The 25,910-nt window shown below is 38.9% G+C and overlaps 2 protein-coding genes across 3 annotated transcripts in view; one reads left to right on the top strand and one right to left on the bottom strand.

Moving 5' to 3' along the window:
• EIF2B3 (eukaryotic translation initiation factor 2B subunit gamma) overlaps nucleotides 1-25,910 on the top strand; it is a 146,343-nt gene that overhangs the window by 85,504 nt on the left and 34,929 nt on the right. For both annotated transcript variants that reach the window (XM_060083102.1, XM_060083095.1), the window contains exon 6: nucleotides 12,901-12,990. In XM_060083102.1, the coding sequence (XP_059939085.1) occupies nucleotides 12,901-12,990 (90 nt within the window). The remainder of the gene's footprint in view (nucleotides 1-12,900; nucleotides 12,991-25,910) is intronic.
• Nucleotides 5,920-6,099, bottom strand: LOC132479538 (small ribosomal subunit protein uS14-like). The gene has a single exon (XM_060083085.1). The coding sequence runs from the start codon at nucleotides 6,088-6,090 to the stop codon at nucleotides 5,920-5,922; it is 171 nt and encodes a 56-aa protein (XP_059939068.1). The 5' UTR covers nucleotides 6,091-6,099.

Raw genomic sequence — 25,910 nt, 5'->3', positions numbered from 1 at the left:
GTTTCATTTGCATTTCTCTAATAATTAGTGATGAGCATCTTTTTTTTTTTTTTTTTTGCGGTACGCGGGCCTCTCACTGTTGTGGCCTCTCCCGTTGCGGAGCACAGGCTCCGGACGCGCAGGCTCAGCGGCCATGGCTCCCGGGCCCAGCCGCTCTGCGGCATATGGGATCCTCCCGGACCGGGGCACGAACCCGTATCCCCTGCATCGGCAGGCGGACTCTCAACCACTGCGCCACCAGGGAGGCCCGAGCATCTTTTTATGTGCCTTTTGGCCATCTGTATGTCTTCTTTGGAGAAATGTCTATTTAGATGTTCTGTCCATTTTTTGATTGGGTTATTTTTTTCTTTTTGATATTGAGCTATATGAGCTGTTTGTATATTTTGGAGATTAATCACTTGTTGGTTGCTTTGTTTGCAAATATTTTCTCCCATTCTGAGGGTTTTGTTTACGATAGATAGGGTTATTTATAAGAGAACCCCCATGTCACTATTCTTAAGTCTTTTTTTTTTTTTTTTTTGACTGGCGACAGAGTTCAGAGAAAAGTCTTCCAATCTCCTTTCTAGGTGGTTAAAAGCTGTGCTACCAATTCCTGATCATTTCAGGGCTTCTGCAGTACAAATCAGCTTTCCTTATGGCTGGTTTAGGATTCAGCTTTCTTAGATATGCTAAATCTCTGACCACTATCCTTCTTTACAGTTTCTAAAATTTTGTTACTGTACTCTCCTCTCCTAATCTTTGTCCTTGGGGGTAATGCCTTCAAAAACAAAATCGAAAAACCGTTTACTGGGCTTCCCTGGTGGCACAGTGGTTAAGAATCCGCCTGCCAATGCAGGGGACACGTGTTCGAGCCCTGGTCTGGGGAGATCCCACATGCCACAGAGCAACTAAGCCCGTGTGCCACAACTACCGAGCCTGCTCTCTGGAGCCCGTGAGCCACAACTTCTGAGCCCACATGCCACAACTACTGAAGCCCGCCTGCCTAAAGCCCGTGCTCCACAACAAGAGAAGCCACCACAATGAGAAGCCCGCGCACCGCAATGAAGAGTAGCCCCCTCTCACCACAACTAGAGAATGCCTGCGCACAGCAACAAAGACCCAATGCAGCCAAAAATAAATAAATAAAATAAACTTTAAAAAAACAAAACAAAAACTGTTGGGCTTCCCTGGTGGCACAGTGCTTGAGAGTCCGCCTGCCGATGCAGGGGACACGGGTTCATGCCCCAGTCTGGGAAGATCCCACATGCCACGGAGCGGCTGGGCCCATGAGCCACGGCCGCTGAGCCTGCGCATCCGGAGCCTGTGCTCCGCAACGGGAGAGGCCACAACAGTGAGAGGCCCGCGTACCACAAAAAAAAAAAAAAAAAAAAAAAAAAATCTTACATAGAAGCCTGAGATATGAAACATAGAACAGGGATTTATTCTGATTCAGGTTCCTGTAGCAGTTCCCGAAGCAGCTCCAGAAAACTCTCAGACTCTGTGAAGCACAGTATTCCATTTTATAACAAAGAAACTGACATGAAGAAAGATTATGCCATATTTAAGTGATGAAGCCAGAACTAGAATCCTGGCTCTTAGTCCAGTGCTCTTTTTACTACACCAAGCTGCCTTTCAACTTTGACTTAGCTCACTATTAAGCCAGTGATATCACAGAATACAAGTGGTCATTAGTCTCAAGATTAGAATAAAAACAGAAATCCTTAACATGGCCTGAAACCTCTCCAGCCTCATCTTGTGCCTCTCCCCGTCTTGTTTTCTGTGTTTTAGCGGTCCTGGATGACTTTAGTTCCTCATACTCACCAGTCTACCTCAGAGTCTTGGCATGTACTATTTTCTCTGCCCAGAGTGCCCATCTCATTTTCTCCACCCCTTTCACCTAACTCCTGCTTTTCTTTCAGGTAACAATCAAGAATTTGTCATTTGTCATTCCTGCGACTTACAGTGTCAACAAGATCAGGCATTTGGGGTGGTATGGCAGGTGCCTTCCTATAAAACAGCTACCAGGTAGTTATGTAATAGGTGCTTACTCCAAAATCTGTCTCATTAGAATTATAGATAACTAGTAAGTAGCCATGCTTCATAGATCACTCTCTTTCCTCTACTTATGAGCAACCTTGGTGGTTTCAAGCACACCTTCGTCTCTAGTTTCTTTTAAATTGTAATGATTAGGCAGTAGGGAATTAACTCTGGCTCTTCTAGTGGCAGAGAAGATGCTTCTTTGTTGGAACATGTTTAAGATTGCCAAACAAAATAGAAGGTGATTGTCTGAAGGTCTTCAAAGAGAGAAGTTGTTTATGTTGTTGCATTGAACACTTCAAGATGGCTAAGTTGTCATAGAAGGCTTTTATCCTCTTTGGAATTGTTGCTTCTGGTTCTTATGAGTCATTGTTTCAAGTTTCAGATCTCCTGGCATCTGAATTCAGGAGGCATCCATGACATTTCCTTCACCTGTCAACATTTATATTTATGCAAAGAGAAGCGTATGTTAGAGTTAAGTTTCTTCTGTATTTTGAGTTTTTGTCCAATTGAATTTTCGTCATTCTGTTCCCATTCCTTGCTATTCTCCTGTCCCCAAGTTTGGACTCGGTTTGGTTTGGAAAAAGCCATTCTGTATAGCCATATAAACTATTAGGACATACTCAGTTTAGGTTAGTGGAGGCTTTCTTTCTTCACTAGGTTGTTGTGGACTGTCTCAGCATATATGCCAGTTCTCCCACTAGGCTAGAAATCCTTGCAGTCCCATTCATAGCAGTGCTGGAAGTCTAATAAGGTGTCCACATGAAGTGTCTAGATGAATTTCACTTTTTAAACATGCAGTTACCATAATCTGTTTCTTTACCTATCTGCCTTTTTCTACTCATTCTTCTAGGTAAGGAGCGTTGTACTATGAGCATGTCAGGGAATAGAACTCCCAGTTGGCCTTTGCTATAACTTATGCAATGAGCAGGATAAAAACAACTCAGTTTCTCCTGCACACATGATGATTCTGGGGAGGGAGTTTTGTCTCAATTCTATAGATTTGAAGGAAATGAGCATCTGAATCCCTTAAGATCTTTGGGGTTGGGCGTGGGGGTTAATAGATCTTATTAACTAAAGGAACTCAGACCTTTTTTTAGAGTTATTAAGAGATTTGGGCATTTAAATTCTTAAGTTTATTCTGCTAGGGAGAAAACTGGTATGATTTTAACCATAGTAATTACTTGGTTTTGGGGGTTTGGCTGGGGTTTTTTTTTCAGTATTTATCTTCTCTTTAATGGGTATATTTCTTTCTTTCTGGGCTGCCTTTCTGAGCTGCTTTTTTATTCCCTAGCTCTGTAATTTTACATTGTTTTGTTTTGTACAATGTTGGTGGTACACATAGCTCTGTGTTCAGTTTTCTTTGAGTTAAAGCAAAGCTCTCAGAAAAATCTTGAGTCTTCAGTTCTGCATAATCCTGAGGACTAGTGTCCATGTGGCAGTCTTTCTTCCAGCTTCTCTGGAAATCTTAAAACTTTGTCCCTCACACACAGTACTTCGAGTTGTTAATATGAGGAGAAAACTTGGGTAAGTAAATATTGAAACGAACACAGGTACAGCTTGGTCTTTGAACTCCTTGACATTTAAAAGTAATTTGCCCAAAACAGGCAGCTACTTCTTTGATAGCATTTCTTAACATCTGCTTAGAAACTTGGAAGCAGAATGATAAAGAGTTCCTCTAGGCTTGTCTTAGGTCAACACTTAGAACCCCATTCCTTAGCAAATTCCTTCTTGAATGGTACTAGTGGTTGATGGACTCCTAAATAGGGTATTCAGCAAGGGAACAAGTACAAAAGCAGGGATTTTTTAAAAAATTACAGCCAGGCATTCTACCTTTCTTGCCTTGGATTTAGATGTGAGACTGGAACAGGGCTTCATCTATATAGAACTCCTAGGATTATGTATGGAGAAAAGAAAGAAGTTGCTTGAGAGACCTTATGAGGTAATAGAAAAGCCTTAGAGTCACAAATACCTACATTTCAATCCCAGTTCTACTACTGTCTACCTCTGTGACCTAGGAAACTTACTTAACCTCTCTGAGTCTGTGTTTTCCTAATCTGTAAAAGGAAGATGGAGATGTTGTGAAGATGTGAAAGCACATTGCAAAATGCCTGGCACATAATAACTATTCAGCAGATGCTGGTTCCAGTCCTTCCTTCCCTTAAGTAACTAGAATCAATTAGAGTATTGGGTTAAAGTTCACACACAGGGAATTCCGTGGTGGTCCAGTGGTTAGAACTCGCCACTTTCACTTCAGGGACCTGGGTTCGATCCCTAGTTGGGGAACTGAGATCCCACAAGCTGCATGGCGCAGCCAAAAAAAAAAAAAAGCTTACACATAGCAATATACTGAGAACAGATGTGAGTTGAGAGCATAGGAGAGTCCTGGGTTAATCAGTGTGCTATAGTCTGAACCATAATGATCATGTGCTATACATCTTGACTGACTCAAGAAGAAGTAGAAAACCTGAGTAAACCTAGAGCAATTAATGAAATCAACTTAGTAATTTAAAATCTTTCAACAAAGAAACGTCTTTGAGGCTTCAAAATGTAAGAATGGCTTCTTTAGTGAATTCTATCAGACAGTTAAAAAAGAAATAATACCAACCCTTCACAAAGTCTTCCAGAAAATGAAAGAAGGAATACTTCCCAACATATTCTATGAGACCAGTATAACTCTTTGATACCAAAGCTAGATAAAGAAAACACAAGACCAATATCCTTTATGAATATAGGTGAAAAAATCTTCAAGAAAATATTAGCAAAATGAATCCAGCAACCATGCCTAAGTGAGATTTATCCTAAGGGTGCAAGATTGGTTTAATATCTGAAAAACAATTAATATACTATGTTAATAGAATAAAAGATTAAAAACTACATGATTATCTCAATAGACACAGAAAAAAACATTTTTAAAAATGCACCACCCATTCATGATGAAACCTCTCAAGAAGGCTTCCCTGTTGGCCCAGTGGTTAAGAATCTGCCTGCCAGCGCAAGGAACATGGGTTCGAGCCCTGGTCTGGGAAGATCCCACATGCCGTGGAGCAACTCAGCCCATGTGCCACAACTACTGAGCCCACATGCCACAACTACTGAACCCCACACGCCTAGAGCCTGTGCTCTGCAACAAGAGAAGCCACTGCAATGAGAAGCCCATGCACCGCAACAAAGAGTAGCCCCCACTTGCCACAACTAGAGAAAGCCTGTGCGTAGCAATGAAGATGCAACGCAGCCAAATATAAAATAAATTAGAAAAAAAAAAAAGACTTTCAACAAACTAGGAATTGAAGGGAACTGCCTCAGCCTGATAAAGGGTATCTACAAAAAACTTAGAGAATACAAAAAACTTAAATAATGTCATATTTAATAGTGAAGGACTGAATGTTTTCCCTTAAGATGGGAACAAAGCAAGAATGGCCTCTCTGGCTTTTTCTATTTAACATTATAGCCAGTTCATTCAGGCAAGAAAAAGACATAAATGGCATTCAGATTGGAAAGGAAGAAGTACAACTACCTTTATCTGTAGACAGCATGATCCTATATGTAGAAAATCTTAAGGAATCCACAAAACTACTGGCATTAATAAGAGTTCAGCAAGGTTGTAGGATACAAGATCAATGTACAAAAGTCAATTATATTCCTATATACTGTCAATGGACAATAAAAATGAAGTTATAAGAAAACAATTCCATTTATAATAGCATCAAAATGAATAAAATACTTAGGAATAAATTTAATAGAAGATCAAGACATAATACTGAAAATTACAAAACCATGCTGAGAGAAGTAAAGTGTGGGGGTTTTTTTTTGAAGTTTTAAATTTTTTATTTTATATACAAAGAGCTAGCATTGTTTCTGCATAAGGTAGATGTGCTGGATGACCCATTCAGGGAAGTTCACTTAGTCCAACTTAATGAAGCTGATGTCCTTCATGTACTGGAGGAAACACTGGCGGCACATATTGAGGCCATATTTCTGGATCGTACTGTGCCGGTTTGAGCAGATGCGGCAAGAGCGAGAACCCTGGCCAAATTTTTTTGGATGGCTCCAGTAGAGCTGCTGGTGAACCATCTTGCTTTCTCGGCTGCAGTGAGGCAAAAGGCAAGAGAAATAAAGTTTAAGTATATGGAAACACATTCCAGTGTTTCTGGATTGGAAGACTCAATGTTGGGTTTTTTTTCTTTTAAGGTTAATATTTTTATTTTTTATTTTTTTATTGACGTATAGTTAATTTTAGTTTCAGGTGTACAGCACAGTAATTCAGTTATATATATGTAGTATAGTTCCCTGTGCTGTACAGTAGGTCCTTATTGGTTATCTATTTTATGTATAGCAGTGTGTATATGTTAATCCCAACTCAATATTGTTAAGATGGCATTTCTCCCCAAACTGATCTTTAGATTCAACACAAACCCATCAGAATCCCAGTAAAGTTTTTGTAGAAATTGACCAGTTGATCCTAAATGTTATGTGCAAATTCAGAGGACCCAGAATAACTAAAACACTTTTGAAAAAGAACAAAAAAGTTGAAGAACTCATACTTCTCCAATTCAAAACTTGCTATAAAGCTATAGTAATCAAGACAGTATGGTACTGGCATAAGGATAGACATACAGAGCAGTGGGACAGAATTGAGAGTGCAAAAATTTACCCTTACATTTATGGTCAATTGAATTTCACCAGAGATGTCAAAGCAACTTAATGAGCAAAGGATAGTATTTTACACAAATGGTGCTGGGACAATTTGATATTCACATTCAAAAAAATTAATTTAGACCCTAACCTCTCTCCATACACAAAAATGAAAATGGATTACAGACCTAATATAAGAGCTAAAACTGTAAAAGTTTTAGAAAAAAATCTTTGTGAAATTGAGTTAGGGAAAGAATTCTTAGTTAAAACACCAATAACATAATTCATAAAAGAAGGATTGATAAGTTTTATATCCTCAAAATTAAAGTCGCCATTCAAACCTCAAAAGACACCATTAAGAAAATAAAAACATAAGGACTGTTAGAATTCAAGGAGATGATAAACAACCCAATTTCAAAATAAGCAAAAGATTTTAATGGACACTTCACCAAAGAAAATATACAGATGGCTAATAAGAATATAAAAAGATTCTCAATATTGTTAGTCACTAAAGAAATGTAGATATAAACAACGAGATGCTATTTTACACCCACTAGAATGACTAATAATTTTTTTAAATATTTATTTATTTATTTTGGCTGCGCTGGGTCTTAGTTGCAGCATACAGATCTTCATTGAGGCATGTGGGATCTTTTAGTTGTGGCATGCAGACTCTTAGTTGCAGCACATATGCAGATCTAGTTCCCCAACCAGGGATCGAACCTGGGCCCCCTGCACTGGGAGTGTGGAGTCTTACCCACTGGACCACCGGGGAAGTCCCTATAATAATTTTTTTAAAAACAGAAAAAGCAAATCTATAGGAGGCAGATTAGTGATTGTGTGAAACTGAGAGTGAGGGGATTTATTGGTTGCAAACAGTCATGTGAGATTTTATTTAGGTGATAGAAATGTTCTATAACTGGATTGTGGTGATAGTTGTACAGCTCTGTAAATTTTCTAAAACTCGTTCAATTGTACACCTAAAACAGGTGAATTTTATGGTATATAAATTATACATCAATAAAGCTGTTTAAAAAAGACACTCCAACAAAGCAACCAGCCAAATTTAGATATGGCTTGTCAGGGGAATAAGGAAGGGGAACTTTTTTTTTTTTTTTTTTTTTTTTTGGCTGCGTTGGGTCTTAGTTGCTACACGCAGGCTTTCTCTAGTTGCGGCAAGCAGGGGCTACTCTTCATTGTGGTGCGCGGGCTTCTCATTGCGGTGGCTTCTCTTGTTGCGGAGCACAGGCTCTAGACAAGCAGGCTCTAGAGCACAGGCTCAGTAGTTGTGGCTCACGGACTTAGTTGCTCCGTGGCATGTGGGATCTTCTCGGACCAGGACTCAAACCCATGTCCTCTGCATTGGCAGGCGGATTCTTAACCACTGTGCCACTAGGGAAGTCCCAGGAAGGGAAACTTTTTAAAAATGAAATTGCCAAATACATTGTGAGGCTTTGATTGAATCCTGATTCAGACAGACTAACTGTGAAAAGACAAATTTGAATTTGGATTGGATATTAGATGACATTATGAAGTCGTTGATAATTTTATTAGGTGTAATAATGACGTAGTGATTATATTTCAGAGTCCTTATCAGTTGGAACTGCATACTACACATACTGCAATATTCACAGTAAAATGACATTATGTCTGGAATATGCTTTAAAATACTATATTAGTTTGCTGTAACAAAGCGCCATAAACTGGGTGGCCTAGAACAACAGAAGTTTGTTGTCTTAACAGTTCTTGAGGCTAGAAATCTGAAATCAAGGTATTGGCAGGGTTGGTTCCTTCTGAGGTCTATGAGGGCGAATCTGTTCCACCCGTCTCTCCTAATTTCTGGTAACCTCAGGCATCCTTGGCTTATAGATAGCATTCTCCTCGTGTCTTTATATTGTCTTCACTCTAAGCATGTCTGTCTCTGTGTTCAGATTTCCCCTTTTTAAGGGTACTGTACTAGTCATACTGTATTAGGGGCACTCTAATGACCTAACCTTAACTTGATCATCTACAGACGTCATATTTCCAAATAAGGTCATATTCACAGGTACTATAGGTTAGGACTTCAACATCTTTTGGGGGGACACAATTTAACCCATAATAAATACTACAGCAAAAAATTTTTAAAGATTAGAAAATGTTGATAATTGTTGAAACTACTTGATGTGCACATGGGAATTTATTATGTTTTTCTCTTATTTTGTGTATGTTTGAAATTTTCCATGATAAAAATTTAAGAAATGTGTGTGTGAAAGCAGAGACTTAAATTGATATTTGTACACTCATGTTCATAGCAGCATTATTCACAATAACCAAAAAGTGGAAGCAACTCAAGTATCCATAGACAGATGAATTGATAAAGAAAACGTGGTACATACATACAATGAAATATTATCCAGAGTTCAAAAGGAAGGAAATTTTGACACATGCTCCAATATAGATAAATTGTAAAGACGTTATGTTAAGTGAAATAAGCCAGTCACAAGGACAAACAAATATTGTATGCTTCTTCTTATATGAGATTCCTAGGGTAGTCAGAATCATAAAGACATAAAGTAGAATGGTGGTTGCAAGGGGCTAGGAGGAAGAAGGGAATGGGGAGTTAGTATTTAATGGGTACAGAATTTCAACTGGGAAAGATGAAAAAGTGCTGGAGATGGATGTTGGTAACAGTTGCATTACAATGTGAATGTAGTTAATGCCACAGAACTGTACACTTGAAAATGGTTAAAATAGTAAATTATACAGACCAGCTAAGGACTTTTATGAAGATACTTTAAAAGCCATTGATCTTTGCAGTTAAACAGTAAATGCTTATCCTTGCATCTTTCCCAATATTTATTTCATGTATACATTCCTCATTTATTCTAAAATAATATTATTAATAATTGTTATAATTAATACCTATTGGTTTTGTTCCTTGCTTTAAAAATTGGTATTCCTGGGCTTCCCTGGTGGTGCAGTGGTTGAGAGTCCGCCTGCCGATGCAGGGGACACGGGTTCGTGCCCCGGTCCAGGAAGATCCCACATGCCGCAGAGCGGCTGGGCCCGTGAGCCATGGCTGCTGAGCCTGCATGTCCGGAGCCTGTGCTTCGCAACGGGAGAGGCCACAACAGTGAGAGGCCCGCGTACCACACAAAAAAAAAAAATTGGTATTCCTGTTTTTAAGATCATAAAAAGATGCTTGATTTCCCTTAAATTTTAAACATTACAAATTAAAATTCTAAAATATACAACTTACTATTTTTAAAATAGGTCTATAAAAATAATCCTAATGGCTTATATTGTCCTAGGTTTTCTAGACTTTTAAATTTTTGTCCTTTATTTGTTCTGCTTTTCTAAGATCTTTTCTTCTCCACTCTCCTTTTTTTATAATAGACCTTTTTGAAAGCATTTTTAAAATTCTTTTTATGTTAGATGAAGAGAAGAAAAAGCTTCTTAGGAAGCTTTTCAAAGATCCTATAGACTTTGAAGATTAAAAATTTTATACCATTCCTCTGAGTTTTCATCACTGAAAGGATTCCCACAAATTTTTCATATATATATATTATTTTTATTGTAATAAGCTTTTTCTATGGTTGGCAACTTGTTTTAACTTATTTTTTGAACATAAAATTATAACTATTTCTAAATGTCTTATCATTTCCATTTACTGATTTCTTACTTTATTTTATACAAATCCAAAACATCTTCCTGGCCCAGAGCAATCAACCAGTTACCCAGATCTTGCCGGTGCCTCTTTGAGGTTTTTTGGTATTGTTTATTTTGTTTTCTTCTAAAATATCAATTCTTATTTCTAATACCATTTAAAAACAATTAAATGGGGGCTTCCCTGGTGGTGCAGTGGTTAAGAATCTGCCTGCCAGTGCAGGCGACATGAGTTCAAGCCCTGTTCCAGGAAGATCCCACATGCCTCGGAGCAACTAGGCCCGTGCGCCACAACTACTGAACCTGTGCTCTAGAGCCCGCGAGCCACAACTACTGAGCCCACATGCCACAACTACTGAAGCCTGCACGCCTAGAGCCCATGCCCCACAACAAGAGAAGGCAACATAATGAGAAGCTCACGCACCGCAACGAAGAGTAGCCCCCACTCGCCACAACCAGAGAAAAGCCCGCGCATAGCAACAAAGACCCAACACAGCCAAAAATAAAATAAATAAAATTTATTTTAAAAATAAATGGGAAAAAATAAAATAAGGAAACAACTTTTTTGGCAACTTAAATGGCATTGATCTCCCGGTACCAAGATTCACATTCAATACAAATTTAATGCGAAAGAAAAAAAAATCTCTGAATTGCCCGTCTCTGTTCCTTCATTGTATTCCAGATTTGTAGCTAAATCTCTAGCTTTGATTATACCAGCTAAATTTTTGGAAATTTTTTTTAATGCAAGAACTTTCTGGTTTTACCTACTTTATGTGATGAGAGTAAAAAGCTGAAAAATAGTTTATAAACTGTAAAATGCTGTATGAATGTTAGTGCCATATGAGCTAGGGATTGGTAACAGTTTAGATGATTACTCAAACTTTTTTTTTTTTTTTTTGCGGTACGCGGGCCTCTCACTGTTGTGGCCTCTCCCACTGCGGGGCACAGGCTCCGGACGCGCAGGCTCAGTGGCCATGGCTCACGGGCCTAGCCGCTCCGCCGCATGTGGGATCTTCCTGGACCAGGACATGAACCCGCGTCCCCTGCATCGGCAGGCGGACTCTCAACCACTGCGCCACCAGGGAAGCCCCAAACTTTTAAGTTATTCCTTTCCCGGGTATATGATACAAGTTGACTTCAGCTATAAATATGAGAGTAATATATCTACTTCATGAGGTAGTTGCAAGGACGAAATAATTTAAGTAGAGTATGTTGAATGATTCAAGGAATTTGTAAACCAAGGAACTGAACAGGAGAGTTCAACTTTCCAGATTGGTTAGATCAAGGGATAGAATTATCAGGGTGTGAACTTCAGATGAAACCCAGGCACCACAAGGCAAGTAGCCACATTCACATTTGCAAAATTCTATTTCCTGAAGAATTTCTTAGAACTCAATACTCTCAGGAAGTTAGAATTGGGATGTATCTTCTACTTTCTTCTTCATCCTCATTGTATACATTAATTGGCTTAGTGGGATTGTGTAGGTTATGGGTGTGAGATCCGAAATCTGACTCTTCTCTTGCTCTTTTGGAAGCATTTTGTTCCCCCTTCTTCCAAAAGAGTGGAAGCCCAGGGTGGTGTACCTTAATCTATTTGATAAATTACTTCTAGGGTATCTAGATCCCATGAGAATAATTTTCCTTAAGACTATGAGCCAGTCAAAGCAGAGTAACACAAGAGTAGAAGAAAGATGACAACCAGGCAGCTATGACTGGAATTGCCATTTTTCCACCCTACTCCTCCCCTCCTCTCCTTCAGCTATCTTTATTTTATTAAATAAAATGACCTTGAACATTATATTATAAGCATGACATTTCTTAAGGCTGAAACCAAAGATGGCAGACTAAATAGCAACTAGGGAAATGCCTTAATTTGACCTAATTTATTCATGTATTTGTCTATTCAACAACTATCTATTAAATATTTATTCTGTGTGAGGTACAACGCTAAGTGCTAACACTATAAAAATAAATCTCTGCCCTCAGGGAACTTTTATTAGTCTAGTGGGAGAGAGCATAAGTAAGTAAGCTGTTACTTTACTGTATGGTAAGTTATCTAGTAGAGGTGGGCACCAAGTGTTGTGGGAACACAAATTTGGGTTGTCAGGGAAGGTTTTCTAGAGGGAGTATACCCGAGGAGAGCCCTAATGAATAATTAAGAGTCGGGACTTAGAAAGTATTCATAGAATTTTACTTCATCTTCTATGAACATGGAGTAATACATGCCAAATACTAGAGGAATGCATGGCTAAAGTGTGGCCTGCAGGAAGTGGGGCAGTTGGAGTAGAAGCAGGAAAATGTTAGTTACAAGAATTGTGGGTAGGAATTTGTAGTAAAATAGAAGAATGACTTGTCAATGATTTGATGGCTCACAAATTTTCAATGTCTTTGGCAGCCTGAAGACCTCATAAAGTGTGAGATAGGGCTTATATAAAGAGAAAACCTTTTCTGTGGTAGGATCAGAGCCGATATCCACCTTCTTGGTCTTCCCAGAGTGGGGTGTAGGCAGCATGGCTCTCACCCTTATTAACTTTCTAATGCCTACTACCTAATAATAGGATAGAACTCATGTGACCCTCTTCTCTCTTATTTTTTTCGCAGGCACCCTAGAATACGTTTCCACACAGGCCTTGTGGACGCCCATCTCTACTGCTTGAAAAAATACGTTGTGGACTTCCTAATGGAAAATAAGTAAGAAGGAGGGGCATAGAGTCAAACCTACAGCACTTAAGCTACCTTATGACTTAATTAACAGTTTTAAACCTTGACAATAACCAGTTATATAAATAACACAGTTTGTTATAGAAATGAATTCATGTTACAGCATACTGTTATTTCATCTGTACCAGAGTCTCCTGCTTGTATTTTGGGGACCTGTACTATGATAAACCAATAATTTATTTTTATAAAACTAATAGCATCTTATGAAGCATCTCTCTGCAGTTTCAGGCTCTTCTTCCTTCCTTCTGCAAGGGTGAGCTCCTCAGCTCTGGTGCTATTTGTCTGCAAGCAAATGTCCTTTCCCTAGGCAATTATCCTATAGATGGGCCCTCTTAGCAAAGGGCCAGACACTTACCCAAGAGGAGGAAAGAAAGAAGAGCAAGTTTTCCTCCAATTTTGGAAAAGTCCTTCACATCGAATAAAGTTTCATGAATGCAGAGAAACAAAATTTGGTACTTTCCCTGATTTTGCTTTGATAACAGAACTGTGGGCCTTAAATACTTCCCAGAGACTGTGTCTGGCAGATCATAGGACGTGGATTTCCAGAGAGAAAACTTCCTTTTGTGGTTGATCTCAAGGATTTTTGATAGGAAATTCAACTAGAGTCCTCAGAGGAACAGGAAGGAAAAGATTTAATAACTGCATGGTTAAGAAGAGGAGCAGCTAGTCTTCCTTGATGGCTGCTGGATAAGTTTCTGCCTTGAATAGTACTGGTAGACTGGAAAGCAATCAGGCTGGTACCGCAGCAGCAAGTTCCCTCAGACCAGCTGGGGAAGGGAGTCTGAGAACCTGAGTTTAAGTGCTAAGCATGCACTTAAAGTCAGGAATATTAAGGGGATATATACAGGAATATTAAGGGGAAGAGGAATTGTTCCTCCATGCCCAGTATAATATTTCTTGCAGCATCCTAACCCTCACCTGCCTACAACACCTGCTAAACCACTACAGAAAGGCCCATGTAGAGCCAATGGTGAAACAAATCATCTGGACTCCTAGAAAGCTTTCCCAGGGATTATTGTTTCTCTATTTTTTCCACCAGGACAGTATTGCCCTGCTCCCCTCTGATTTATTATTCTGTTTTTCATTCAATCAACACATATTTATTAAGCACCTGTTAGGAGGCAGGCATTGTGCTAGATCAACTGTGGGATCCATGGTGAATAAGCAGACATGGACCCTGCCCTCATGGAACTTACAGCCTTAGCTCCACAGTGGATTGTAGAGACTTTGCTTTTTAAATAGCAAGGAAATTGCTACCAGGATTAGAGTGATCCAGGACCCGTTTTCCACATACCAGTGTAGGCTATCCATACTATAAAAATGAAGTTAACTCTTTGCCATTAAAGGTTTATTATTTATTTATTTATTTATTTATTTTGTATTTATTTGGTTGCTCTGGGTCTTAGTTTCAGCTCGTGGGCTCCTTAGTTGCAGCTCACCCACTCCTTAGTTGTGGCAGGAAGGCTCCTTAGTTGTGGCACGTGAACTCTTAGTTGCGGCATGCATGTGGGATCTAGTTACCTGACCAGGGATGGAACCCGGGCCCCCTGCATTGGGAGCGCAGAGTCTTAGCCACTGCGCCACCAGGGAAGTCCCTAAAGGGTTTATTTTTTATGCCCAAATGAAAATGAAGTCCTGTGAAATAGGTCCTGCCCTTGACATGCTGAGAGGGGATACAATAGTGGTAGAGATCATGATTTTTTTAAAAATTATTTTCCTATGGCAAATTTCACACAAATACAAAAGTAGAGAAAGTGATGTAATGAACTCCCATGTATCCATCACACAGCTTCAATAGTCACCAATTCATGGCCAATCTTTTTTTATATTTGCTACCGCCAATCTTGCTAGTGTCACACTGGATTATTATTATTATTTTTTTTTTCTTTTTGCGGTATGCGGGCCTCTCACTGTTGTGGCCTCTCCCGTTGCGGAGCACAGGCTCCGGACGCGCAGGCCCAGCGGCCATGGCTCACGGGCCCAGCCGCCCCGCGGCACATGGGATCCTCCCAGACCGGGGCACGAACCCGTATCCCCTGCATCGGCAGGCGGACTCCCAACCACTGCGCCACCAGGGAGGCCCACACTGGATTATTTTAAAGCAAGTCATTATGATATAATTTCGTCTGTAATTATTTCAGTTGTAATTATCTATAAATATTTCAGTATATATCCCTAAAACATAAACAAATACCTCAATATTACTATCACACTTCAAAAAAAAAATCTAACAGTACTTCCTTAACACTACCAAATGGGATTGTAGCTTTTGGTGTCTGGCTATGCAGACTGTTTTGCAACAAAGCTAGCCTCATCCTGGCTGCTGTAGCTCATTTGGCCACCACCAGTTAGCAGCTCCCACACCTGACAAGTGTAGTACAGTGGTGTTCCTTGAGGACAAGCCTAAGTTTGGTGATTCTGTGGCTCCAGCCCAGAAGCTCTGCCAAATGGGGCTTTCCCAGAGCTTGCTGTGATAAAGAATTATACAGAGCCTCAGCTCCACTACCTCCCCATCTCAAGGTCTGTTAAAGAGACCCTTACCTCTTCTTCGCCCCATCTACCCTTTACCTCTTCGAGTTGTTGGGATTAAAGGCATTATATTGAAAATTGGTAAATTTCAATATAGAATTAGGAAAAGTATAAAGGCACAGCAGGACAAATTAGAATGGTACTTGAGGGAGGTTCTTTATTCCTGGCTGGAATAGTGGAGGTTATGTCTCAAAGCTTTGAGAGATGGGATTGAACAGGTTGGTGGGAGCAGTGTGTACAAGGCCTTAACAGCTGAGCAGGGAGTTACAGGTCTTTAAACAGAATAGTCCCATATGGAATGAGCAACGATTCAACCTGGCAGGGGAACATAGACTATTCCGAATGGGAAAGAGACTCTTTCAAGGTAAGTAAGAGGCATATATAGTAATCTGACTATGAAGACTCCTTTAGGGATGGAAAGGAAAAAGTAAACCTAGGAGACATAGCTTCAAGGAAGGACTGCTTTAGCAATCCTTTGTTTCACCTATGAAAATTAACATTCTGCCCTGTATATTTTTCTAGTTGTCTACATGTTAATGTCTTCCACCCAAATTCCTTGACACTAGATACCTACCTGGATTGGTAAGGCATTCAGTATATGCTTGGTGAATGGAAGGAAAGGAGATGTGGTGACAGTTTAGACAGCAGAAGTAATTTTGTACATCAATAGTTAGAGAAGAGACGAGTATTTCTGCAGTTGACTAAGTAGAAAAGCTATAGGGAAAGCTGTGGAGAAAAGAAAACTTATACTGTCTTTGACAAGAGAAGTTTAGTAAGTGAGCTTTGTGACCCTGGACAGGTGTCTACCTTTCTGTACCCCACTTTCCTCATCTGGGACACATTGTACCTGACACATGGTGGTTGTGAAAAATACTTGTAAAGAGCTTAGAGCAGTAGTTGGTGCATAGTAAGAACTTTTAATTGATCACCTACTGTGTTGCTAGATGCTAAAGATAAAAAGATGGAGTTTTACCTTCAAGTTGCTCACAGTTTAGAGAGAGAGGGACAGGTTAAATTATTACAATAAAATGTGCTAAGTAGTATGAGAGTATAGTAGAGTTGCATAATAGTATACTAGAAGCACAAGGGAATTTGGGGGGAATGATGGAAGTACTCTATATCTTGATTTGCAGTAGTGATTACAGTAGTATACATTTGACAAAACTCATTGAACTGTATGTTTAAAGTAGGTACATTTTATTATATGTAAGTTAAATTTACCAAAAAAATTGATTTTAAGAGTTTAAAAAATGAATTGGACTTACCACAATTTTTTAAAATTCAAAGCAACAGGGGCTTCCCTGGTGGCACAGTGGTTGAGAGTCCACCTGCCGATACCGGGGACACGGGTTCGTGCCCCGGTCTGGGAAGATCTCACGTGCTGCGGAGCGGCTAGGCCCGTGAGCCATGGCCACTGAGCCTGTGCGTCCGGAGCCTGTGCTCCACAACAGGAGAGGCCACAACAGGGAGAGGCCCGCGTACCGCAAAAAAAAAAAAAAAAAAAATTCAAAGCAACAGACATTTAATATATACCTAAATATATTCTAACTGCTGTGTTGGGGGCTGAGGATACCAAGATGAATACAAAGTCTTATAGGCCATTGTCTCTATAACCTTGAGAAAATTACATTATGAAACAAGAGGAAAAAAAAAAAAAAGCCAGAGATCCCCAGGCTTAATAAATGGGAAAAGGGCACCTCAGGCAGCAGGAGTGTCATGACGGCTGGAAGATGTTCCAGCAGCAGTGGGAGGGAGGGAGGGATTGAATGGTTTTTGAGCTGAACTAACATCAGTGGTTCAGATTAACTTTAGTGGCAAAATCCATCACTAAAACTGGGCAGAAATTAATAAGGTAATGTATCTCAATATTGATTTTTAGCTAACAGTCCATCATTTCTCAACTGGCTTAATATAGCATTCTCCTTGGTAGTCTTCTGCCTCCAGGCTCTCCCCTTTTAATCCATCCTCCACAAAACTACCAGAGGACTTTCTAAATTGCAAATCTGACTGCATCATTATTTGGTGACTAGCATTACCACGTCCCAACATTTACCAGTTGAAGTAATGCATGGGCCCGGGAGTAGTGCCTGGGGTAATAAGGATGAGGCAGGAGTTTCCTTAGGGATGCCACTGTTTGGCTTGGATGCTGATATCTTTTGCTGAATGTCTGCTAGTCTACATGTGCATTAAGACATTAGCTTCATCAGTATGTGATCTTAGAACTAACTCAAGCTTTCTAAGTATCAAATAAATCTTAGAAGCCATTTAAAAAAAAAAGAGGATTGGTAAGTTTGACTAATAACAAGTTTTTAAATTCTGTATTGTGGGGGGAAAACAAAACCGAATAAACATAGTGTAAAAGTAAACAACAAAAGTGGGGGGAGGGGATATTTGCAATACCAGGATAGCCCAAACACTAGTTTCCTCACATTACAAAGAGCACTTTAAAATCAATAAGGAGGGCCTCCCTGGTGGCGCAAGTGGATGAGAGTCCGCCTGCCGATGCAGGGGATACGGGTTCGTGCCCCGGTCTGGGAGGATCCCATATGCCGCGGAGCGGCTGGGCCCGTGAGCCATGGCCGCTGAGCCTGCGCGTCCGGAGCCTGCGTGTCCGGAGCCTGTGCTCCGCAACGGGGGAGGCCACAACAGTGAGAGGCCCGCATACCGCAAAAAAAAAAAAAAAAAAAAAAAAAAATCAATAAGGAAAAGACTAATGACTCAAGAGAAAAATGGGTAAAAGTTATAGGTAGTTGGTTCATAGAAAAAGCTAGTACACATATGAAAAGATGCCTACTCTTATAAATAAAAATGCATGTTAAACAGTTTTAGAATACTGTCTTTATTGTATGGCAAAGGTTTTTAAATTTTGTGATGAAGCTAGTAAAGCTGTGGGGAAATTTTCTTACACTGTTTTACATAAACTTTTTGTAGGGTAGTTGATGATACCTATCAAAACTTAAAATTATATACTCTTTGACTAAGCACTTCCTCCCCGAAGAATCTATCCCACAGAAATATTTACTTAAGAGTATGGAAATATTCATTGCAAAATGTTCTTTGCAACATCCTTCATAACAGGGAAAAGTTATAACAATTTAAACAGGGTAATTAATTATATTATTGTGCAACTGTTAAAAAGAATGAAGTATAACTCTGTGTGGTGATAAAGGAAAGATTTCCAAGATATATTTACTAAAAAAAGCAAGTTGCAGTATTAGCGTGTATTTTCAGTGTAATATTCTATTTTTTGTTTTAAAGAAATAAGAAGATATACATATATATGCTTTAGAAGGTCTTTTTATCCATTTCTGAATGCAGTATGACAGATGGATGTTCCAAAGACTGTCTTGAAAATTTTAATTCAAAAATGTCTTGGATTGGGCTTCCCTGGTGGTACAGTGGTTGGGAGTCCACCTGCCGATGCAGGGGACGTGGGTTCGTGCCCCGGTCTGGGAAGATCCCACATGCCGCGGAGCGGCTGGACCCATGAGCCATGGCCACTGAGCCTGCGCGTCCGGAGCCTGTGCTCCGCAACGGGAGAGGCCAAAACAGTGAGAGGCCCGCGTACCGCAAAAAAAAAAAAAAATCTTGGATTTTATGTCCAGAGCCAGAGCAGAGCTTAGACTGAGTATTGTCACTGTGATGCTCTTGATGCTGAGTGGTGAGCTAAAAGTTTCTCCTCTTTTACAGTGTTATCTGATCTAAGCCTAAGGAAGCTGGCCTCTTAGGAACTTTTTGTTTGGCTTAGCAGGAGTTGCTCCAAAAGGAGAGTGGTCCTGTAGAGAACTGAAGCAATATGCTGGCTCTCTGAGCTGAAGCCCGGAGAGACAGGCAGTTCATACCAGAATTAGTCCTGGTTTCCTTTACCACAGAAACCCAGAAAACATTGTCTTTCTCGCCCTTTTCCTAACCTGCTAGACCTGCTAGCTGTTTAAGAGACCTAGAGGAAATTAATCTTCTTAAAAGGAAGAATTAAAGCTGAATACTTCCTTCCTGTTCAGAAAAACCCAAAGTTATAATTAACCTCTTGTAGTGTTTGAACCCAATCCATCTGTGTAGGACATACAGTCTTAGGGTTTGGCCTTCAGAGCACCAACCATGTACCAGATATTATTCTGGGTACTTTTCACACTTCATTCAGTCCTTAAAATAGTTCTCTCATTTAGGTATTATCTTCATATTTATAGAAGAGGGAAATGAGGCTTAAAGTCATTTGCTCAATGTCATACAGTCAGCACCCCGACAAAATCAGCCACTGTTGATGAATTGATTGCTAGCAACATCTACCACGTATCTCAGATGTCTCTGTGTTACAGACACACACACCTGCACACATACCTGGGGGGATAAGAGAGTAGTCACAGCTTCCTAGTCTTAGCTACACAGGGATGCAGAGGAGTACAGATGGGCCCCACAAACTAAAGTCAGGAATTGGGGATAGGCAACCATGTTACAAGGTCAGAATCAGGGTGATAATTAAAGCCACACGCGAGATGACATTATAGACTGGCTAGAAACCCGTGAGTCGGCGTAGGAAAGCAGAGAAAAGAAACAGAGATGAGAGACCATGGGAGATAGACAGGAACCTTGGTTCCTTACTGTTCAGTTCAAGCATCCATGACTTAGCTCTACTTGGTTTCTTGTCCTTAGATGTCCTAGAGATTGCATGAAGTATCCTTTACTTAAATAACAGAACAAAATTAAGCTAAGAATTTGTGGTTTACATAACCTTCTAACCAGAGCTATTATGTGGTAGCTGTGTACTGACATCTGAAGATGTAGATGCTACCAAGATTAAACTAGGGTAGTCTCCTCTGGACTTCTTGGTTACACTCATTCTGATCTCTGGGAGTTCTGGAAATAACTTGCTGCTGAAAAAGGGACAAAGGCCTAGCAACACATTGTATTGACTTATAGTTAACTTAAATATAAGCCCCCCAGCTGAGCCTTGCCTAAGCTATCATAGGCGACCATGGGCCAGATTATGGTAGGAAAGATAACCTTTTTAAAGAAGACTTTTAAACTAGCATAATATTTATAATTAAAGCACTCCTAGGAAGAAGAATCATATGGAACCAGAAAGTCTAAAGCCAGAAGAAAAGATGTATTTAGTTTGGTGAGGATTTAAAAATAATTTCCCTATAAGTATAATGCTTAACTGGTATGCTTGCCTTCTTTCTTCCTTCTCTGACAAATTCTTAAATATCCATTAAAGCTTACCTAGATATTACTCCTTTAGGAAGTTTTTTCTCAATTTTTTTTCCCTTCACCCCCTTAGAATACCTTGCTCTGTGCTACCATAGTATTCTGTGCTTATCTCCATTAGGCATGAGATCATTCTCTCTTCTGATCTTGTATAATCTTCAATTATTACATGCATCCTATTAAACTGAATTTGCATGTCTGTTTTTTCTACTTTTTTGAACCCCTTGAGGACAAAAACCAACTCTGATTCATCTTGTGACACACAGTAGTTGCTCAGTAAATATAAAGGCAGCCAAACCATCAACTTCATATGAAGGCATGGAGTTACCTGTTTTGTTTCACTGTCATATCCCCACTGTCTAGAATATGCCTGGCACATTTTGGGTACTCAGTGAATAAATTCAAATGAATAAAATGTTAGTTGAATTGCTGTAAGCCTAAGCAGTCTCTCCAGCCTGTAGGATCTGAACCTGTTTTTCTTTCTCAAGACATATGCACCAACACTGAAAATTTATTCTTATAGAAGCTTTTAGTATTTTTGTTAAAAAGGGGAAAAGGATATCACAGAATACTGTATACCAAATACTTGATTCTAAAGTCAGTACCTTTTAATCTAAAACAATTCCCTGTTTACTCTTCCAGATTATATCTGTTTTCTTTGAAGGAAAAAAAAAACTGAAAATAAAGCATAGGGTTAACGCAGCAATCACCTTTTCTTCCCAATTACAGCTCTGCTGAGAGAAGAGGCAAGAAAACCCAAGCCCTTAGTATTCTCCTCTGCAGACTTGAGTTCCAGGCCCTATAAAAGTAGGTTTTCTGTTCTACCTCTTTGCTAACTAATATTTTGAAAGACTGACTTGAAATGGAAGACATTTAGAGAATTTTAAGTCTCTTTTGATTTGCTTACAAAGACAGAAAAGCCAGAATGCAAAAGTAGCTAAATTTTTCCATTTGCCGTGGACATAATTTTTAGACTTCCCCTGAAAACTTAAAGCCACGAGGAGGACCTGATCACAGATCAAGGCAAAATGCTAAAAATAACAGATTTAAGCAGAATTAAACTAAAACATGTGTTTTTTCAAACGTTGGATTTTTAATGCTAGTAATATTAATAATACAGAAACGTATTTAGAGTTCATTACATTTCCAAATCAGGAAAGCTCTGCTTCCTATCTCCAAAAATCCGAAGGGAAAACTTATTGCCAGCTGTCTGGCCTAGAGGGATTACACTCAATCATTCACACAGTCACTCATTCGTTTATTCAAATAAATATTTATTTAGCACTGACTAAATGTTTACTGGTAGAGAGACAGTAAGCAGAAAATTTTAAATCCTGTAGAAAGTGCTGTGGTTGCAGAAAACATGGGATACTAGTTAAGATAGTATAGTGGAGAGAGTCATAGGCTTTGAGATAGATGTGGAGTAAGTTTCCACTCTCCCAGTTATAAAAGCTGTGTTAACCTTAAGCAAGATAACTAACCTTTCTAAGCCTTGATTTCCTCACTTATAAAATGAGGACCATAATACCTACCATGAGGATTGCTGTAAGAATTTGAGATATGTGTATTAATTTCCTAGCATGGAACTCGCACATGATATGGATTTAAAAACTACTGTGAGATAATTGTGAACATTTTAGTGTATTTCTTTCCATCATTTTATTTATTTTTATATATACATATACACACTTCAAATTGTGCTGTAGAAATAACTGCTTTCTGCTTTCTTTGTTTTTTTTGAATTTTTGAATTTTATTTTTTTATACAGCAGGTTCTTATTACTTATCCATTTTATACATATTAGTGTATACATGTCAATCCCAGTCTCTCAATTCATCACACCACCATCCCCACCCCCACGAGTCACTTTCCTCTCTTGGTGTCCATACGTTTGTTCTCTACATCTGTGTCTCTTATTTCTGCCCTGCAAACTGGTTCATCTGTACCATTTTTCTAGGTTCCACATATCTGCATTAATATATGATATTTGTTTTTCTCTTTCTGACTTACTTCACTCTGTATGACAGTCTCTAGATCCATCCATATCTCTACAAATGACCCAATTTCGTTCCTTTTTATGGCTGAGTAATATTCCATTGTATATATGTACCACATCTTCTTTATCCATTCATCTGTTGATCGACATTTAGGTTGCTTCCATGACCTGGCTATTGTAAATAGTGCTGCAGTGAACACTGGGGTGCGTGTGTCTTTGAATTATGGTTTTCTCAGGGTATATGCCCAGTGGTGGGATTGCTGGGTTATATGGTAATTCTATTTTTCTTTTTTAAGGGACCTCCATACGGTTCTCCATAGTGTCTGTATCAATTTACATTCCCACCAACAGTGCAAGAGGGTTCCCTTTTCTCCACACCCTCTCCGGCATTTGTTGTTTGTAGATTTTCTGATGATGCCCATTCTAACTGGTGTGAGGTGATACCTCATTGCAGTTTTGATTTGCATTTCTCTAAAAATTAGTGATGTTGAGCAGCTTTTCATGTGCTTCTTGGCTATCTGTATGTCTTCTTTAGAGAAATGTCTATGTAGGTCTTCCGCCCATTTTTTGATTGGGTTGTTTGTTTTTTTAATATTGAGCTGCATGAGCTGTTTATGTATTTCGGATATTAATCCTTTGTCCACTGATTCGTTTGCAAATACTTTCTCCCATTCTGAAGGTTGTCTTTTCGTCTTGTTTATGGTTTCCTTTGCTGTGCAAAAGCTTTTAAGATTCATTAGGTCCCATTTGTTTATTTTTGTTTTTATTTCCATTACTCTACGAGGTGGATCAAAAAAGATCTTGCTGTGATTTATGTCAAAGAGTGTTCTTCCTATGTTTTCTTCTAAGAGTTTTATGGTGTCCAGTCTTACATTTAGGTCTCTAATCCATTTTGAGTTTATTTTTGTGTATGGTGTTAAGGAGTGTTCTAATTTCATTCTTTTACATGTAGCTGTCCAGTTTTCCCAGCACCACTTATTGAAGAGGCTGTCTTTTCTCCATTGTATATCCTTGCCTCCTTTGTCATAGATTAGTTGACCATAGGTGTGTGGGTTTATCTCTGGGCTTTCTATCCTATTCCATTGATCTATATTTCTGTTTTTGTGCCAGTACCATATTGTCTTGATTACTGTAGCTTTGTAGTATACTCTGAAGTCAGGGAGTCTGATGCCTCCAGCTCTGTTTTTTTCCTTCAAGACTGCTTTGGCTGTTTGGGGTCTTTTGTGTCTCCATACAGATTTTAAGATTTTTTTGTTCCAGTTCTGTAAAAAATGCCATTGGTAATTTGATAGGGATTGCATTGAATCTGTAGATTACTTTGGGTAGTATAGTCATTTTCACAATATTGATTCTTCCAATCCAAGAACATGGTATATCTCTCCATCTGTTGGTATCATCTTTAATTTCTTTCATCAGTGTCTTATAGTTTTATACACACAGGTCTTTTGTCTCCCTAGGTAGGTTTATTCCTAGGTATTTTATTCTTTTTGTTGCAGTGGTAAATGGAAATGTTTCCTCAATTTCTCTTTCAGTTTTTTCATCATTAGTGTATAGGAATTCAAGAGATTTCTGTGCATTAATTTTGTATCCTGCGACTTTACCAAATTCATTGATTAGCTCTAGTAGTTTTCTGGTGGCATCTTTAGGATTCTCTATGTGTACTGTCATGTCATCTACAAACAGTGACAGTTTTACTTCTTTTCCAATTTGTATTCCTTTTATTTCTTTTTCTTCTCTGTTTGCTGTGGCTAGGATTTCCAAAACTATGTTGAATAATAGTGGCGAGAGTGGACATTCTTGTCTTGTTCCTGATCTTAGAGGAAATGTTTTAAGTTTTTCACCATTGAGAATGATGTTTGCTATGGGTTTGTCGTATATGCCCTTTATTATGTTGAGGTAGGTTCCCTCTATGCCCACTTTCTGGAGAGTTTTTATCATAAATCGGTGTTGAATTTTGTTAAAAGCTTTTTCTGCATCTATTGAGATGATCATATAGTTTTTCTTCTTCAATTTGTTAATATGGTGTATCACACTGATTGATTTGTGTATATTGAAGAATCCTTGCATCCCTGGGATAAATCCCACTTGATCATGGTGTATGATCCTTTTAAAGCAATGTTGGAATCTGTTTGCTAGAATTTTGTTGAGGATTTTTGCATCTATATTCATCAGTGATATTGGTCTGTAATTTTCTTTTTTTTTGGTAGTATTTTTGTCTGGTTTTGGTATCAGGGTGATGGTGGCCTCATAGAATGAGTTTGGGAGTGTTCCTTCCTCTGCAGTTTTTTGGAAGAGTTTGAGAAGGATTGGTGTTAGCTCTTCTCTAAATGTTTGATAGAATTCACCTGTGAAGCAATCTGGTCCTGGACTTTCGTTTGTTGGAAGATTTTTAATCACAGTTTCAATTTCAGTAATTGTGATTGGTGTGTTCGTATTTTCTATTTCTTCCTGATTCAGTCTTGGAAGGTTATACCTTTCTAAGAATTTGTCCATTTCTTCCAGGTTGTCCATTTTATTGGCATATAGTTGCTTGTAGTAGCCTCTTAGGATGCTTTGTATTTCTGCAGTGTCTGTTGTAACTTCTCCTTTTTCATTTCTAATTTTATTGATCTGAGTCCTCTCCCTCTTTTTCTTGATGAATCTGGCTAATGGTTTATCAATTTTGTTTATCTTCTCAAAGAAACAGCTTTTAGTTTTATTGATCTTTGCTATTGTTTCCTACATTTCTTTTTCATTTATTTCTGCTCTGATCTTTATGATTTCTTGCCTTCTACTAACTTTGGGTTTTGTTTGTTCTTCTTTCTCTGGTTCCTTTAGGTGTAAGGTTAGATTGTTTATTTGAGATCTTTCTTGTTTCTTGAGGTAGGATTGCATTGCTATAAACTTCCCTCTTAGAACTGCTTTTGCTGCATCCCATAGGTTCTGGATCGTCATGTTTTCGTTGTCATTTGTCTCTAGGTATTTTTTGATTTCCTCTTTGATTTCTTCAGTGATCTCTTGGTTATTTAGTAACGTATTGGTTAGCCTCCATGTGTTTGTGTTTTTTATGTTTTTTTCCCTGTAATTCATTTCTAATCTCATAGCATTGTGGTCAGAAAAGATGCTTGATATGATTTCAATTTTCTTAAATTTACTGAGGCTTGATTTGTGACCCAAGATG

The sequence above is a fragment of the Mesoplodon densirostris genome, chromosome 2 (assembly GCF_025265405.1).
Source record: "Mesoplodon densirostris isolate mMesDen1 chromosome 2, mMesDen1 primary haplotype, whole genome shotgun sequence".
In the NCBI taxonomy this organism is placed as follows: domain Eukaryota; kingdom Metazoa; phylum Chordata; class Mammalia; order Artiodactyla; family Ziphiidae; genus Mesoplodon; species Mesoplodon densirostris.
This window is presented reverse-complemented; position numbering and strand designations above follow the sequence as displayed.